General features: G+C 44.3%; 1 protein-coding gene across 10 annotated transcripts in view; it reads right to left on the bottom strand.

The window, feature by feature from the left end:
- The window catches only part of CNOT10 (CCR4-NOT transcription complex subunit 10), a 54,974-nt gene that overhangs the window by 34,693 nt on the left and 1,039 nt on the right, over positions 1-19,242 (bottom strand). For 4 of the 10 annotated variants that reach the window (XM_084754535.1, XM_084754534.1, XM_084754536.1 and 1 more), the window contains exons 2-8: positions 12,598-12,692; positions 11,512-11,673; positions 8,569-8,719; positions 5,194-5,336; positions 4,072-4,158; positions 3,236-3,319; positions 486-603 (exon numbers count right to left, since the gene is read on the bottom strand). In XM_084754535.1, coding sequence (XP_084610661.1) covers positions 486-603; positions 3,236-3,319; positions 4,072-4,158; positions 5,194-5,336; positions 8,569-8,719; positions 11,512-11,673; positions 12,598-12,692 — 840 coding nt within the window. Of the gene's footprint in view, positions 1-485; positions 604-3,235; positions 3,320-4,071; positions 4,159-5,193; positions 5,337-8,568; positions 8,720-11,511; positions 11,674-12,597; positions 12,693-15,790; positions 16,043-19,242 lie in introns of those variants that run through there. The other 6 variants (XM_084754530.1, XM_084754529.1, XM_084754531.1 and 3 more) reach the window with 5 other exon arrangements.

Below are 19,242 nucleotides of genomic sequence, written 5' to 3'. Positions count from 1 at the left end.
GCAGGCAGACCACTGTATACATAATAATAAATAAATAAATCTTTAAAAAAAAAATATATATATATATATATATAGAGAGAGAGAGAGAGAGAAACACCTTGTTTTTAGAGCTTTGAAAAGCAGTCCAGGCTGGCCTCAAATTCGAGACCCTCTGCTTTAGTCAACCTAGTGATGGGATTAGAGTATGCCACTGTACCAGGCTTAGAACATTTCCATTTAGCCAACCATGGTGGCGCACACCTTTAATCCAGCACTTAGGAGGCAAAGGCAGGCGGGTCTCTGTGAGTTCAATGCCATCCTGGTCTACAGATCGAGTTCTAGAACAGCCAGGGTTACACAGAGAAACCCTGTCTTGAAAAACAAAAAGAAACAAAACAAAACCAAAAAAGAGCATTTCCACTTAAAATGAAGAAACCTGTGGTGTGCAGTTGGGGGACCGCAAGCAATAAGGAGCAGACCAACAAAATTCTACAGTTTCCTTTTACCTGTTTTCATGAAGCCTGGATGTTCAGCAATGTTTGAACTATTTAACAGCTTCACTGCTTTCCGATAATTGCCCCTTAAGTACTCAAAATTGCTTTTAAGAAACAGGGAAGGTGCAGACTGTAAAGGAATAGAAAAGTGATTACACATTTGTTTTCAGTTGTCTTTTATATGATTGTGACTACACTGCTGTGCATAGAAGTGTTTAAGACATAAATCAATCAGATGAATCATGCCACAGAAAACAATTTCTAAATGCTACTTTGTTCCTCCTATCTACTGAAAATACCGAAATCTCTAAGACAGCAGCCTGTGAGTGCCCACCTAAGAGAACCAATGTATTGGGAGGCAGAGGCGGGCGGATCTCTGTGAGTTCGAGGCCAGTCTGGACTACAAAGCGAGCCCAGGACAGCCAATGCTACACAGAGAAACCCTGTCTCAAAAAACCAAAACAGAAAAAAAATTTTTTTAATTAAAAAAAAAAAGAAAGAGAGAGAGAGAGAGAGAGAGAGAGAGAGAGAGAGAGAGAAAGAGAGAGAGAACCATTATAACTTGTGTGCACAAGAGCAGATATCACTGAGGATCAAGTGTTTTCACTCACTGCATCTCCCTGCGCCCAGCCTGGTCTATGTTCAGGTGGTGCTCTGCCTTAGCCTCAAGTACAGAACCCTGGGCCTGGCTTACCTGAAAGCCAATGTTACAACACAATATTTGTTTTAATGGTTATTGTAAAATTGATAATTATGGCAGTTTAAACGAGAATGGCCCCATAAACTCATATATTTGAAAACCTGGTCTCCAGTTGGTGGAAGCATCTGGGAAGGATTAGGAGGAGGGTTGGCCTTGTTGAAGAAGGTGCTACCAGGGCCAGGCTTTGAGGTATAAAAAGCCCGTATCATTCCCAGATAGCTCTCTATGCCTCGTCTTCATGAATCAGATGTAAGCTCTCAACTACTGCTCCAATGCCATGCCTGCCTACTGCCACACTCCCGGCCATCATGGTCATGGACTCGAATTCTCTGGATCTGTGAGCTCCCAAATTAAATAATTCATATTATAAGTTGCTTGGTCATTGTGTCTCCTTACAGTAGTAGAACAGTAACTTAGAAAATGATTTTCCAGGGCTGGAGAGATGGCTAGCAGTTAAGAGCACTGACTGCTCTTCTCAAGGTCCTGAGTTCAATTCCCAGCAACCACATGGTGGTTTACAGCCATCTATAATGAGATCTGGTGCCCTCTTCTGTCCTGTGGGTGTATATGCAGGCAGAACACTGTATACATAATAATAAATAAATAAATCTTTAAAAAATGATTTTCCTTATTTCTCTATGATTTTAAAAAAGATTGGGGGCTGGAGAGATGGCTCAGAGGTTAAAAGCAGTCTGTCCTTTCAAAAGTCCAGAGTCCAATTCCCAGCAACCACATGGTGGCTCACAACCACCTATAATGAGATCTGGTGCCCTCTTCTGGCCTATAGGCATATATGCTGGCAGAATACTGTATAAATAATAAACAAATAAATCTTTAAAAAAAAAAGTTGTGTTGTTTGACTAAGAATGGCCCGACAGGCTCATATATTTGAATGCTTGGTCATCAGGAGGTATTACTACTTGAGAGGGATTAGGAGGTGTGGCCTTGCTGAGGGAGCGTGTTACAGGGGTGTGGACTTTGAGGTTTTAAAATCTCAATTCAGGCCCAGTGTCTCTCTCTTCCTGCTGTTTACAGATCCTGATGTAGAACTCACAGCTACTTTTCCACCGCCACGCCTGCCCATGTGTCACTACTCTCCCCACCATGTTGATTATGAACTAAGCAAGCACCAGTTAAATCCTTGCTTTGTAAGCGCTGCCTTGGTCATGGTGAATCTTTATCGCAATAGAACACTAAGACAAAGATTTAAGTTATTTGTGTTACATGTGTGTGGGAGTGGGATTGTTCTAGGTGGAAGCACTTTCATCTCAAACGTAAATTGGACAATTAGCAGTTTCTAAAAAACAAGATTTATGAGGTGGGCGTGGTGGCACACGCCTTTAATCCCAGCACTCAGGAGGTAGAGGCAGGCAGATCTCAGAGTTCGAAGCCAGCCTGGTCTACAAAGCGAGTCCAAGACAGCTAGGGCTGTTACAAAGAGAAAGCCTGTCTCAAAAAAACCAACCAACCAACCAACAACAACAAAAACACCCCAAAACAAAACAAAACCCAACAATAACAAAAACAAACAAACAAAAACAAGATTTATTAGCTGGTGATGTCATATGCCTTTAATCCTAGTACTTATGAGTTCGAGGCCACCTGTCTACAGAGTTCCAGGACAGCCAGGACTATACAGAAAGATTCTCTCTCAAAAAACCAAAGCAAACAAAGAAAAACAAAACAAAACAAAACCAAAAACCACATCACCACCAAATGCCCCCACTTAAAAAAACAAACAAACAAAAAAACCAAAAAACCCAAGATTTATTTACTCATGTGTACATGTGTAGGTGAACATGTTTGTGCACAGAGGGCACAAGAAGGCAGCAGGTGTCCTATTACTTTCTCTCTATTCTATTGGGTCTGTTGAGAAAGGGTCTCTCCTGACCCTGGAGATGTCTCCAATAGAAGGCTGGAGGCCAGTCGTTTGAAATCTTTCTGTTTACCCCAGAGCTGGGTTTACAGGCATGTGATTTACCACTGCAAACTGACATGGTCTCACAGTCTAAATCAGAAAGCCAGAAACTGACAACCAAGAGGAAGCCCAGGAGGAACTCACATTCCCAGCTGTGTTCATGACAGACTTGATTTCCCTTTTGCACGCCTTCAGAGACTTCATCTGTATGTATGCTCGAACTTTGTACTGTCAAGGAATGGAAACACATCAGAGGGCGGGTCACTTTACACATGCTCAAGTTTTGCTGCCCAGTCTAGGACATTAAATCTCACCTGCTTACAACAGTCAAATGCCAGTTACATGCAAATGAAACTTTAGAATCTTAAATATTTGTTCCTTTTCTTTTTTTCTTTCTTTCCTTCCTTATTTCTTCCTTTTTTCTTTTTGTGGTGTTGGGGATAGAAACTAAGCTTTTGTGAATTGCACGCCATCATTCTACTCCTGACAAAAATCTGCAAATCCAAATCTGCCCAAGATAATATTAAAATTCCATATATTACTTCATCATACCCACTATGCTACTTCAAGCTTCTTTACAGTAACTTACAGAAGTTACACTGTATGTATTTCAAGCAAAGTGTACTTAGAGGGAAAGGTGCACTCTCAACTACAAGCCTTTCAACCTGAGTAAACACACTGCCTAGGATTAGTGCCCGTGCGCTCTCACACTGCCTCGGTGCACGCACGTCCTGTGAACATACACTACCTGGGGCTGGAGAGATGGCTCAGAGGTTAAGGGCTGGAGAGATAGCTCAGAGGTTTAAAGAGAGCACTGGCTGCTCTTCCAAAGGTCCTGAGTTCAATTCCCAGCAACCACATGATGGCTCACAACCATCTATAATGAGATCTGGTGCCCTCTTCTGGCATGCAGGTGTTGCATGCAGGCAGAACATTGTATAAATTAAAAAAAAAAAAACCAAAAAAACAACATACACTACCTGGTGTATCTTGGACTTCGCAGCCTCTATCAGAGCTCCACTCTCAGTCCTGGGATTGGATCCATCTTTGCTGCTATTATTGCCAGTCTGTACAGTAGAGACACAAGTCAGACAGCTGTAACTGCAGTGCATTTCTAAGGGAGCTAAGTACCAAGTCAAGTAGCCAGAGTCCTTTTCCAAATTGAACCCATCACAGGCCTACCCCCAGGGACTGAGAGTCAGTGTGGCTTGCCTACCAGGAAACTCACAGATGAGCATAACCATGGACCCATTTTAAAATTGTAGATGCCACTCAGAGCGCCTCTCTAAAACTCAAAGACAGACCCTGCCTCCTTACGCCTTCTTCCGCTATAAACACTGCCAACACCACTGAACCCTAACTTCCTAAAGAAGGACTCAATCTCCCATCTTCTTTACGCTTGGACCCACTTTCCCTCAGTGACTTCAGCCTGGCCTCTCCACACTTCCAACTGCTCACTCAGCACTGGACGCTGCTGTGGCCACCACTCACCCCTCTGTGCTGTTTTCTCTACCATGACAGCTACTCTACTCCATCCCCCCTTTTCTGAGGTGTCAGACTAACCCCTCAATTCCTGGACACTTCCTTTCTATCCATAAACACACTGAACTCCACCCATCTTTCCCAGGAGGTGGCCCAGAGGGCCAGGACACACAGCTGCTGAACTAAGGCCTATTTCACCAAATATTACAAGTACCAAATACAAAGACGAAATATCTTACAACACAAAGGTTAGGAATAACACTGATAGCACTCAATCTCTAACACAAATTTGTTGGGTTAAAAAATGTCAAGCACAGCCGGGCAGTGGTGGCGCATGCCTTTAATCCCAGCACTCAGGAGGCAGAGGCAGGCGGATCGCTGTAAGTTCAAGGCCAGCCTGGTCTACAAAGTTAGTCCAGGATAGCCAAGGCTACACAGAGAAACCTTGTCTCAAAAAACCAAAAAGTCAAGCACATGAATGTTAGTTAGTGAAGTTTTAAAAGGCAGTTTACAAGTGTCAGACAGACACTACAGTCTCTGTGAATCACATTTCCATGAAGCTGCTAGGGTACTCTCTTCCATGACAGACATGGGTCACACTTTTGTGCCTGGAAACTCACCTCGTTCTTCCCGTTTTTGTTGCTGCTGCCCTGTGAAATCATTTTTTCTAGCACAGCAAGAAGATGCAGGGCTTTCTCGGCTTGATGGGTTAATATATACAAGTCTACCAGCAGAAAGCACACTGCTTGAGCAAATTTTTCTTCTGGCAAAACAAACACACAAATCAATAGGAAAAGTTACAACCCAAGGTTGAGGGTACACCTCTGCTTACCCACACACAGGACCCAGAGTTCCGCAGGACAGAACATCTTCACTCAAACAAAGGGCATCACTAAAGCCAGGAGTGAAAGCAGCATGCTATCCCAGCACAGCCACTGTTTGATGGGGTCTCCAGGCCTCTTTCAGGGAGTCAGTGACCACGTGTTCTTGGTAGTGTTTATAAAGCCAGCCATGCAGAGTGAGGAAGCCTCAATTTCAGCACTTGCTTCATTACTTACTAATACACAGTGACTTTGCCAACCACTTAACTTCCAATTGTTATTATTTTATTGTGCATGTGTGCATGCCTACCTGCATCTGGGCAGATATGTACCAGAGTATGCACGGTGGGTCAGAAGCTTGGCTTGATTACTGTATCGGAACGTGCCTAGTTGACCTCTATCCTACATCACAGCATGGTATGTCTGCTCTTTCTCTAGTAAGAGTGACAGGGTCACAATGTCCTGCTTCGCTCACTGTAATACCCTACATTCCAAAGCCATGTCTGGCTCACAGCACTGTTTGTGCACTCAATAAATGTCTACATGAAGAGTGTGAATCATCAGGGCTCCAACTTGGGATACTTTGGAAACACAACTACAGAGAAGGCTCGGTGTCTGGGAGAGGAGGAAGACAGCAGGAAAGCAGCGTTTTAGGGCAGTGACCGTCCTCTGTAGAATACCCCAGTGGATAGGTACTTTGTCCAGATGAACAAAATGTACATCAGGAGTAAATCCTAGAGGGAGCCATGGACTCTGTGGGACTGCGGTGTCAGTGCGGCTCAACCACTGCAGCATGCACACTGGTACTTACCAGTGAGGGGCAGCTGTGATGGGAAGGGCAAGAGGAAACAGCTGTGTGTTCCTCACAATTTTGCTATGAACCCAAAACTGCTCAAAATAAAACAAAACAAACAAACAAAACCCAAGTAGTAAAAAGTAAAAAATTAGCTGTACATGCTGTTGCACACCTTTCATCCCAGCACTCAGGAGAGGCAGGAAGATTTCTGAGAGTTCCAGGCCAGCCTGGTCCACATAGCCAGGGCTGCATAGTGAGAGCCTATCTCAAAATAAAATAAGAGGCTAGAGGGGTGGCTCTAGGGGTAAGAAAGCTTGCTGCTCGTCCAAAGGACCCAAGTTCAGGTTCCAGCACCGAAGCTTACAACTACCTGCAACTCTAGCTCTGGGGAACCTGATGCCTTTGACTTCCAGGCATCTGGATGCATGTGCACACACCCACACAGATATACTCTCAAAACAGAGTTCAAAGTAAGTATTTAAATTATAAATAAAAACTTCTAAAGAGGAAAATTAAAACCATGGTTTTCACAAAAATAAATGGCTCTAAATGCCTTAACGCTGAGTTTTATATTGTCTTAGCCCTAGTACAGATTAACACATTCTGTGAACTGTTGGAGGAATTCAAAAAATCACTGCATGCTGCCATGCAGCTTCATGGAGAGACTTAGTCCCTACCACTGCCTGCCTCCTGGCCAGCCTCACCACTTAACGAGCTGTCAAGACCAGAGACAAGCAACTAAACAGTGGTTCACTAGAGTGTTACCAACTGCTCAGGCAGCTGTCAAGGGGGCCCTACTTAACCTCTTCCTAAGTGCCGCAGGAATCACCACGCTCCACACCAACAGACAGGTGCTCCTAAGTTAGGATCTCAACCTAACAAAGTGCAGACTGTGGGGCTGCGGCAGTGGCGCTCTCTAACCACCCGCCAGCCTACTGCTGATCCGCTGGCTCCTTCCTCGTCCTCAGCCCTCGCCTTCCTCAAGGCTTTTACTCAAGCCAGCGTCAGTGTGCAAACAGCAAGCAGCATTAGCTCTCTCTGCATGCAGAATGTCAACAGGGCAGCAGAGAAATGAAGTACTGCACTGTCCTCTAACATTCTACACGTTTATCTTATGCACATGAGTGTTTTGCCTGAGTGTGTGTGTGTGTGTGTGTGTGTGTGTGTGTGTCTCAGATGAGCACTGGGTCCCTTGGCACTGAAGTTATGGACAGGCGCTGCCTGCCATGCAGGGCTGAGAACTGAACCCAGGTTTCCTAGAAGAGCAGCAAGGACTCCAAACCCCTGAACCATCTCTCCAGCCCTCCCAATCTTTTTTAATGTGCATTAAGGCAAGAATGGCTCCAGGTCACTAAGGGAGTCTTTCTACTACCTAACAGTCTGCTTTTCCCTTCCCTCTTCCTCTCTTCTGTCCTTTTTGATAGGGTCTCATGAAGCCCAGGCTGGCCTCAAACCCAGGATGTACCAGAGGATGACCCATAACACCTGGTCCTCCTGTCTCTGAGGCCAAGATGGTAGGATTACAGGTGTGTGACAGCATGTGGGGCACCTTTAAAACTCAGGTAGGGCCAGGCGCAGTGGCAGAGGCAGGAGGATCGCTGTGAGTTCATGACCAGCCTGGTCTACAAAAGTGAGTCCAGGACAGCCAAGGCTACACAGAGAAACCCTGTCTCGAAAAACAAAACAAAACAAAACAAAAAAAGGAAGGAGTGCTAAAGGAAGACTAGCCTTTTCTAGTCTAAAAATAATTTTAGTTGAAACAGCTTTATTTTTCCCCATTTTTGGTCATTTTGTGTGTGTGTGCAATTGATTGTGGGTCACACAGGTATGCACGTCTGTGTGGAAGATAGAGGAATCTCTGCTCTTGCTCCTTAGTGACTGTTCACTTTAGCTGTTTTTCCTGCGTGTATGTCTGTGCACCACATACACGCCTGATGCCTGATGAGGTCAGAAGGCATCAGATCTGAGAGTGACAGATGGTTGTGAGCAGCCATGTGGGTGCTGGGAACTGAACCCATGTCCTAGAAGAGCAGCCAGCTCCTCACTACTGAGTCATCTCTAGTTTTCTGAGGCAGGTATCTCAATACCTAGAGCTTAATAAGCAGGCCAGGCCATCTAACCAGCAAACTAACAGGACCTACCTGTGCCTGCCTCCCCAGCACTGGATTACAAGCATATACTAGGAGGCCAACTATTCTTATACGGCATTAAACTCAAGTCCTCACATTTGCGAGGCAAGCACTCTATTGACTGAGCTATCTGTTTCCCCCACTCTTTTTTTTCCCCTTTAAATGCTGACATATAGGTAATTGCGATAAAAACACAAGAGAATTTTGCCAAGAAAGACGATGAGATTTCTGGCTTGACAGATAACATACCAAAAGGTTCTATGAACTGATAAAGTTTTTCACCAACAGATATGGCCTCTGTATACTGCCGCAGATGATAGAGAATGACTGCTTGATTATAATACAACATGCTGTTTTCAACATCATCTAATCCATCCATTTCTTCAACAGCTGAGTGGACCTACAAAACAATCCAGGCAGAATGTGCTCTAACAACAGTATAGAAACAAACAGCAAAAGTGAAAGGACTCACAGTTGGGTGTGTGGCAGGCACACTCTGTAACCTCGGCACCTACAAAGCTGAGGCAGAACTGCTATAGGTTCAAGGCAGCAGAGGCTACCCAGTGAGTTCCAGCCAATCTTATAGATGGCTGTGAGTGCTGATGTGTGGATTTTCCTACACTCGACAGTACTTTCATCAGGCTGGTGGCACACCTCCTGACCCCAGCACTGGCAGGCAGCGACAGGCGGGCCCTTGCCTTCTAAGCCAGCCTGCTTTAGAGAGGGAGTTCTAAGACAGCAAGAGTGACACAGAGAAACCCTGTCTCAAAATAACAGAACAACAACAACATAGCACCTGCAGGTTTTAATTTCTCCCAAATACTAGACATTATTCCATCTGCTTTAAACACATTAAAACTCTGTTAAAGCCAGGTGTTGTGGCGCTCGCCTTTAATCCCAGCACTTGGGAGGCAGAGGCAGTCCGAGGCCAGCCTGGTCTACAAAGAGAGTTCCAGAGCAGCCAAGTAACACGAGAAACTGTCTTGAAAAACAAACAAAACAAACAAACAAACAAAAAGAAACAAAAAACGCAAACTCTGTTAAATAAAACATTTTGAGCCTTGCTTACATAGCAATCTCCAGGCCAGCCAAAGCTATATAGTGAGAATACAGATATGCTTCTTATAAATAAGAGAGATCAGAGTCTTAACTACACTGGCCAAGACCAAGGGAGTATATTTAAGGGTTTAGTCTCATCGTAAGAGATAGTACATATTTTAAAAAATAACAAAATCCAAGCAACTGATAACCCCCCTAAGTCATGACATTATTTAATGAGTATAGATGCTTTGCCTGCATGTAGATCTGTGCACTACATGTGTGCCTAGTACTTACAGAGGGCAGAGGAAGGCAATGGGAACCCTGGGATTGGAACTGCAGACAGTTAAGAGCTGCCATGCAGGTGCTGCAAATCAAACCTGGGTCCCCTGGAAGAGCAGCCAGAGCTCTGAACCACAGTGCACATGTAGAGGTCAGGACAGGCTTGCATCGCAAGTGTGTCCTCACTCTGAGCCATTTCACTGGCCCATTTTCATACCCCCACCCTTTTTTAGATATCATTACTTTATGCATATGAATGTTTTACCTGCACGAATGTATGTCTACCACATGTATGCCTATCAGACCATGTGGGTGCTGGGTCTTCTTTCTACAGGCAGTAAGTGCTCTCTCCAGCCCAACTTTCCATTTAAAAATAATAATAAATGTCTGAGATAGGTCTCATTCTATAGCCCAGGATGACCTCAAACACACAACAATCTTCCTGCTTTATCTTTTTTTTTTTTTAAGATTTATTTATTTATACATTATTCTGCAAGCATGCCAGAAGACGACACCAGATCTCATTATAGATGGTTGCGAGCCACCATGCAGTTGCTGGGAATTGAACTTAGGACCTTTGGTAAAACAGTGCTCTTAACCTCTAAGCCATCTCTCTAGCCCCCTCCTGCTTTATCTTAACATGGGTTATAGAACAGGTTTGTTTTGTTTTTCGGTTTTTTGAGACAGTGCCTCTTTGAGCACTGGGATTACAGGCGTGCACCACCGTGCCCAGCCAGGTTTGTATTTTATTATCATTATTTTTTGTTTGTTTGAAACAGGGTGTTACTATATAACTTTGGCTGTCCTTTGGCCTGCTGGCATTAAAGATATCCACATGCCTGGATGACGATGATGGTGATGATGATGATTATTTTGGGGGGGGGGCGGACAGGTTCTCATTATGTAACCCTGGGTTGGCCTAGAACTTGCTTTTGTAAACTAGGCTGGACTTGAACCTCTTTACATTTCACAAGTCTCTAATTAGGTATAACATACTTCTTTGCCATCATAAAAATTGTAACAGGCTGGGCGCAATGGCACATGCCTTTAATCCCAGCACTCGGAGGGCAGAGTCAGGCGAATCAATGTGAGTTTGAGGCCAGCCTGGTCTACGAAACGAGTCCAGGACAGCCAAGCCACACAGAGAAACCCTGTCTCGAGGGAAAAAATCAAAACAAAACAACAACAACAACAAAACACCAAAAAACAAAAACAACAACAACAAAGATTATCATAGAATGCTATCATATGACATTTCCCCAAATCATGAGGTGGTTTAGTATACCTGAATTTAACCTTGGGATGGCCAATGCCATGGAACTTAAAGCTTCACAGAATACAGTAGTTCATAATCAGACCTCAGCCACCAATAAGGTGAGCCTGACATAGCAGGGGAATTTCACAGGGAGGGAGGAGAAGACCCTGGCTGACCTGCTCATGGGAGCTCCTCATTACTTTTCAGTCACTATCTGGTCTATACCGCGGGTTGAGGACATCCAAGGCTACACAGAGATACTCTCTTAAAAACAAAACAAAACAAAACAAAACAAAATGCTGTTGTGCGTTCTTGTGTGTGAAACTCCTGTGACAGCTAGAGATCAGTGTACATCTTTCTCTGTGGCTTCCATCTTTTTCTTGAGGCAGGGCTTCTCACCGGCCTTGGGCTTGCTACGTAGGCTAGGCTGGTTGGTCAGTGCCCCCCAGCGTTGCGACCAGAACAATTAATTCCAAACAAAAGTAACACCAACAAAGGAGTCAGATAAGTAGAAAGTCTGTCATCAATATCAAGCAGGAAACCACATTTATTTTCCTTACCTATTTGTATTTCACAAATTAACACAACAATTTTTTACAGTTAAATTCGTTTATCACCTGATTCTTCAGCTGGTTAAGTGTTTGTCTCAAGTTATCTGTTGTTGTTTGATTATTTTTAAAAAATTCAGCTACTGCTGTATTCAAAATTATTTTGTAATCATCTTTGTTTATATCTTGGAGACAGGCAAGGTGTTGCAGACAGGCATCATAATTTCCAGACTAAAAAGAAACAAAAGACAAACAAAACCACACATATATACACAAAATTCCATATCAGTTTTAAAAACAATACAGCTTTTCAAAATGTTTCCCTTATCTTTATTCACATTTTAAAACGAGTCCCCTTAGTAATCTAACAAAAGCCCTAGGCAGAGCAATAGGCATGTCAGTGAACGCCTGTCATGAACTGTCTAAAACTCAGACTTTCACATCAGCAGATGGGGCCACAACACACACATGCAGACATGATAGATAACGTGCACATAATTGCTGGCAGGGTGTGGATAGCAGAGGCTAGCCAAGAAAAGGAAGGCAATTATTCCAAAGGTCAGATTCTAGTAAATATACTTCAAATGCAAATCAAATTCTGTCTAATGTATATTTCAACTGTACGTACATGTATATCATAAAGTTTTTCATATTGTTTAATGTCAGAAAAGTTGCCAGGTGTGGTGGCACACATCTTTAATCCCAGCACTTGGGAGGAGAGGCAGGTGGATCACTGTGAGTTCGAGGCCAGCCTGGTCTACAAAGTGAGTCCAGGACAGCCAAGACTACACAGGTAAACTCTGTCTCAAAAAACAAAACAAAACAGAAAAGTTGTAATTCTGACAATATTTGGTGTTCCACTTTAAAGTACATCCAAGACAAAAACTGAACAGAGTAGGGAATTGAAAGACTGACCCACACATTATAAATCTAAACTTATAAGACTCAAACAATGTTGGGGTTAAAACATGTTTGTGAAAAGAAAAGCCTGGGGGTGGCTCAAAGTACTTCCAATCTTTTATCGAAATCTACTTCTCCCTAAAGTTAATTCTTGAATTATGACAGAATAAAATTTATGAAACTCAAATTTGTTTTGAAGAGAGCCCTACTCAACAGTCCTGATTTAGGCAGGTGAAGAGAGAAGCCGGTCCTTACTGTGAAGGCCTGGAAGGCACTGGAGGACAGCTCCTTCTCCTGGTCAGTGACCGCAGACGACTGGCCTGCTCCTTCGTGTCTCTCTGTTCCTTGATCTGCAAACACACAAGGTTTTTTTAGAAATGGAAGTGGGGCCGTGAGCAACTGGGATCAGTGGCGCACACCTGTAATCCCAGCACTCATGGAGGCAGAAGCAGGTGCATCTCTCTGAGTTTGAGGCCGGCATGGTCTACAAAAGTGAGTCTGGGACAGCCAAGGCTACACAGAGAACCCCGCTTGAAAAAACAAAAGACACACCTTTAATCCCAGCACTCGGGAGGCAGAGGCAGGCAGATCGCTGTGAGTTCGAGGCCAGCCTGGTCTACAGAATGAGTCCAGGACAGCCAAGGCTACACAGAGAAACCCTGTCTCAAAAACTCAAAAAAAAAAAAAAAAAAAAAAAAAAAGAAAAAGAAAAAAACAAAAGAAAGAGAAATGGAATTGGAGACTGGCAAGATGGCTCAGCAGGATAAAACACTTGTTTGCATGCAAGCCCGACAACCTGAGTTTGATCCCACACCTTACAGGATGGAGAGGACAGACTCACAGGAGCCCCTCTGAGCCCCACAAGTTAGGGTTCCACAGCTCATCACGTCTGCCCATGCACAAGAAATGAAGCTGTACAGGGAATTTGCTCTCCATCTGTTTTTGTTTTGTTTTTCTTGGGAGGAGGCTTAGAGACAGTACCTCGTGCAGTCTAGGATAGCCTGAAACTCAGTATTTCACTATCTTCCTTCCCTCCAAACGCAAGTGCTGGATTACATGCACATGCCCCTACACGCGTCACTGTGTGTTGCTGGGGATTTAGGGCTTTGAGCACTTGCTCTAGTTACCAGACTTGAGATCACAGCTTGCCCCAACAAAATCTGACCACGTGTCCCTGATAAGCCAATTAAAATCACCAAATTAACAGTGAAAAGCAGAAGGGGATCTATTCAGTGTGTCCCCATTGAGAAGAGGGAGAGCGTCCTAGTAACTTCCTCCACTCTACCTTTAGGACTCTGAGGTTAGGCTGAGTTTAAGTGGAAAGTCAGAGTTAGATGCACATCTAAGTAGTCCCTAGCCAAAGTGGTTACATACACACACACACACACACACACACACACACACACACACACACACCACGCATGCTTCCTATAAAGCTATTTCAAAGGGAATGAAATGCTACCTCATAATTCATGAAATAAATGTGAATTAAGACAATAGTGAGCTGGAACTGTAGTGACCCAGTAGAAGAGCTCTTACTGTATACAAAGTCTTGGGTTCAATTCCGAGCAACACCACAAATGAACAAACAGGATGTAACTCAGTTGACAGAATGCTTGCCTAGCATCTATAAGGCCCTTTGGTCCAATCCTCAGCCCTGCATAAACCAAGTATAGTGGTGCCTAGCACTCTTGAGGTCAAGTCTGGAGACTCAATAGTTCAGGGTCATATTCAGCTAGCAAAGTCTCGGCCAGACTAAGACAGGAGACCCTAACTCAAAAAACATTGTTGGTTTAGAAAGCTGAGGCAGGAATACTGTTGGAAATCCAGGAGTTCAAGACCAGCCCAAGGAAGATAGTGAGATAATGTTTAAAAAATAAAATATAGTAAAGTGCTCACTTTGGCAACACATTTAATAAAACTGGAATGACAGCAGATCAACAAGGCTCAGCTGCGGGGATCACTTGCAGGGATGCTCTGCCTAGCAGTTAAGGCCAGAGCTACAGAGGGCGGGGTGGGGAGTGACTGATATGTGGCACATCCTAGGTTCAGTGTCCAGACTGACAAACCAACCAGAATCCTTCCCCCAACACAACACCAATTTACAGTTTTGTAAATCAAAACTCATGCTCTGTAAAAATATGCACATATAGCTATCTATCTGTGTGCATATATATAAAATTGTATTTCTGAATATGTACAGAACCAAGAATATACACCCAGGGGCTGGAGAGATGGCTCAGCGGTTCAGAGCACTGACTGCTCTTCCAAAGGACCCAGTTCAACTCCCAGCACCCACACGGCAGCTCATAACTGTCTGTAACTCCAAGATCTGACACCCTCACACAGACATACATGCAGGCAAAACACCAATACACATAAAATAAAAAAATAAAAAGGCCGGGCGTGGTGGCGCACGCCTTTAATCCCAGCACTTGGGAGACAGAGGCAGGCGGATCGCTGTGAGTTCGAGGCCAGCCTGGTCTATAAAGTGAGTCCAGGACAGCCAAGGCTACACAGAGAGACTCTGTCTCGAAAAACCAAAAAAAAAAAAAAAAAAAAGAACATACACCCATAAATAGTCACCTCTGGGATGGAGAATTTTACTCTATGCACCTCTTTAAATTCTCTTAACTGGGGGCTAGGGAGATGGCTTATCAGTTGACAGCATTTGTTGCTCTTAAAGAGGATGAAGGTTCAATTCCTAGCAACCACAACCATCCTTTAATTCCTGTTCCAGGGTACCCAACACCCTCTTCTGAATTCTGAGGGCACCAGGCATGCAAAAACACTCACATATATAAAATAAAATTTTAAACCTTAAGTATGGTAGCCAGATGTGATGGTGCACACCTTTAATCCCAGCACTCGGGAGGCAGAGGCAGGCGGATCCCTGTGAGTTCGATGCCAGCCTGGTCTACAGAGTGAGTCTAGGACAGCCAAGGCTACACAGAGAAACCTTGTCTCAAAAAACAAAACAACTGCAACTACATGGGGGCTGGGGCTGGACAGAAAGGCACCTCCTTCTATCCACAATCCCTCCTCTGTGTGTCTGGGAAAAAAATGTTTTTGTTTTTTGTTTTCTGAATTAAAAAAAAAAGATTCTACTAAAAAACAAAACAAAAACGATACTTCAATGAGAGTACTTTTTCTTTTCTTTTCTTTCTTTCTTTCTTTTTTTTTTCTGGTTTTTTGAGACAGGGTTTCTCTGTGTAGCCTTGACTGTCCTATGCATATCTAAGTAGTCCCTGGACACGCTTTGTAGACCAGGCTGGCCTCGAACTCACGATCCGCCAACCTCTGCCTCCTGAGTGCTGGGATTAAAGGCGTGCGCCACCACGCCCAGCTTGAGATTACTTTTTCTTAAATTACTGTGCATTGCAGGGCTGTAACCAGGTTTTCAAGTGTTTTAAGAGACACACACTATTTGTAGCTGCTGACTTCTTACCAGACAGTGTCTGCACATAACCCCACAGTGTATCTTTACTTGTCCAAAAGCAGTCTCCATTGCCGATGGCGAGTGGGTAAGGCGGCTCCTCCAGAAGCTTCATTTTCCTCCTGCCCTGGCCTAATGAACATGGCTGACGCAGGCGAACAGAGCTCTTCGACGGACAAACTTTGACACTCTTTAAGCTAAAAGACTTCATTTCTAAACAAACAAACACTCACACACACACACCACACACACACATACACACACACACCCTCTAGGTTTCAACTACACAGAAAAGAAAGGTAACACCTCTTCCAAACTGAAAGTCAGTTAACTGAAAGCACAGACATATTCCAACACAGAATGTTAGCGCTTCGAAGCTGATTGGAGGATGACTACAAACTGTAAACACAGCCCAGGGACAGTCAAGGAAAGACTGAAATCACAACAGTGGTGAAAGGGTTAAGATAAGCCAGGTGATGGTGGTGCACACCACCAAAGTTTAAACAGTGTCTTTTTGTTTTGCTTTTAAGACAGATTCTCATTTAGCCCAGGTTAGTCAGTCTCCCCCCATCGCCCCCCCTCCCTCTCTCTCTCTTTGTTTTTTTGAGACAGGGTTTCTCTGTGTAGCCTTGGCTGTCCTGTACTCACTTTGTAGACCAGGCTGGCCCCAAACTCACAGCGATCCACCTGCCTCTGCCTCCCGAGTGCTGGGACTAAAGGCGTGCTCCTCTGTGCCAGCTCCAGGCTGGTCTCAAACTCAGTGAGAGTAGCCAAGGATTAATGTGAAGGCTCTCTGGCCTCCACCTTCTAAGTGCTGACATAACAGCCCTCACCCAAGTCACAGAGCTGTCAGGACAGCACAGATGTGGTTCCTACCACCCAAAGGAAAAACTGAACTCATCTAAACTTCACACATACATGGTTTCAATATGATGCAAAGAAGTCACATGACCAGAGGAAAAATGTGAGTTGAGGCTCTGCAAGCATGATGATGTGAGTTTGAATCCCAGGCCCCACATACAAAGCTGAGAATGGCTGCACATGTTATAACCCAAACACAGGACAGAGACAGGAGGATGCCAGGAGCTTAGTGGCCAGCTGAACCATAACAATTAGCTTCTGTCCAGGCAGTGGTGGCGCACGTCTTTAATCCCAGCACTCCAGAGGCAGAGGCAGGAGGATTGCTGTGAGTTTGAGGCCAGCCTGGTGTACAAAGCGAGTCCAAGACAACCAGGATGACAAAGAGAAATGCTGTCTGTCTCAAAGAGAAAAAAAAAAAAAAGCTGAGTATAGCCAGGAGGTAGGGGTAGTAATGGTGGCAGCAGCACCACAAAAAAAAAAAAATCATCATCATCATCATCAAAAGGCTGATCATGGTGGTCTGTGCCTTTAATTCCAGCACTTGTGAGGCAAAGGCAGATGGGTCTCTGGGAGTTTGAGGCCAGTCTGGTCTAACAATAATCCTCAGGCCAGCCAAGGTTACTAGGGAGACTTTGGCTCAAAAAGTACAGAAACAAACCAATCCCCACCTGGCTACAACTGATGTCATTTAAGTCTTACTGGCTCTAGGGGAAAGACACTATTACCATTTTTACTGTACACGTAGGAACACTGAGGCTCAAAAAAACAAACAAACAAAAAAAGGCTTCTCAGGCCACCAAGATGGCTCACCAAGCCACCAAGTCAGATGACCCAAGTTCAGTTCTTGGAAGGAGAGAACTGACTCCCACAGGTTGTCCTCTGACCTCTCAACATGTATCAGGGCATGCATTCTGAGACACATGATAGGCAGGCAGGTAAGTAGGTAGGCAAGTAATAAAAAAAAAATTTTAAAGTACCAGCTGGAGAGATGTCTCAGGGGTTAAGAGTACTTACTGCTCCTGCAGAGGATCCGAGTTTGGAAGTAGACTGTGAAAAAGCTCACAAACCTTATTAAAGGACTTGGTGGCTAACCAATGAGACAATATTAGGAAATTTATAGAGAAAACAGTTCTTTATTGTAGAAAAATAAAGAGCAGTGACAGACTGAGGAGGTAGCTTAATGGGAAAAAGTGCTTGGCACACAAACCTTACACTTTGAGTTCAGATCCTCCGATACTGTTTAAGGTCAGACAGGGTGGCACGTGCCTATAACCCCAGCACTCCCACAGTGACATGGATGGGCACTGAAGACAAGCAAACTCTTTGGAGTATGCAGCCAAATGCAAGCAGCCAGAGAGTCTTTGCCGCACACACACAGTGGGCAGCTGCGGAGAGGGCTCACCGGTGCAGAGCGGCACACTGTTCTAGAGTTGGGTTCCCAGCACCCACGCCAGGAGCAGCACAACTGCCCGTCCCTTCTAGAGGACTGACACCCTCTTCAACAACTGCCCGTCCCTTCTAGAGGACTGACTCCCTCTTCAACAACTGCCCGTCCCTTCTAGAGGACTGACACCCTCTTTGGAACTCTGCAGGCGTTGCACTCCCAACTATATAACCATACACAGACCCACAAACGCACACGAAACTCAAAATAAAATAACCTTAAAAACCAAAGGGGAAGCTGGGCAAGGTGTTGCAACCTTTAATCCCAGCACTCGGGAGGCAGAGGCAGGGGGATCTGTGTGAGTTTGAGGCCAGCCTGGTCTACAAGGACAGTCTAGGACAGGAAGGACTATATAGCGAGACCTTACGTCAATCACTAATCAACCCAGCAATCAATCAATCCACAGTACACTCTATAAGTTCCACTCTAAATGTTTACTGTTTTGTCAATGGGTCACTGAGAAGATTGTCCAGCGGTTCTGTTTATCTGTGTCTGAAGTGGGATAGGCTCGCTTTAATTTAAAGCTCATTTGTCAGTTATTGAGATGAGGGCCACCTAAACTTTATGCCTGCTGAGATTTTTTTTTTCTTCTAACTAAATTTCACTGTAAAAAGTATGCTGATCACTTTAGATTCCTGTCATTTAATTTTCTTTCACTAAGACCTGAATTCCACAAAGAATATTACTTTTGTTTTGTTGTTGTTGTTTTGTTTTGTATTCCGAGACAGGGTTTCCTCTGTGTAGCCTTGGGTGTCCTGGACTTGTGTACACCAGGCTGGCCTTGAACTCACAGAGATCTGCCTGCCTCTGCCTCCCCAGTGCTGTGCACTACCACTCAGCTAAGAATATATATATATATATATATATATATTTTTTTTTAGAAGAAAAATAACAGATTTTCCAGGTAATGAATGGGCTAGAAATGTTTATATTCCCTAATGGGAAAAATTCTAGAGGGGGGCACCACAGAAAATCACAGAGATTAAGAATTTAATCTTGGGGCTGGAAAGACGGCTCAGAAGTTAACAGCACTTGCTGCTCTTGCAGAGGATCCAAGACTGGGTTCTCAGCATCCACAAGGGTGGGCCCACAACTGTGTAACTCCAGCTCCAAGTATGTACCCCATGCTCTTCTGGTCTCTGCAGGTACCTGCACTCAG

Source organism: Acomys minous, assembly GCF_964271855.1.
Source record: "Acomys minous genome assembly, chromosome: 13".
In the NCBI taxonomy this organism is placed as follows: Eukaryota; Metazoa; Chordata; class Mammalia; order Rodentia; family Muridae; genus Acomys; species Acomys minous.
Note: the sequence above shows the minus strand (reverse complement) of the source record. Positions and strands in the feature narration are given on the sequence as shown.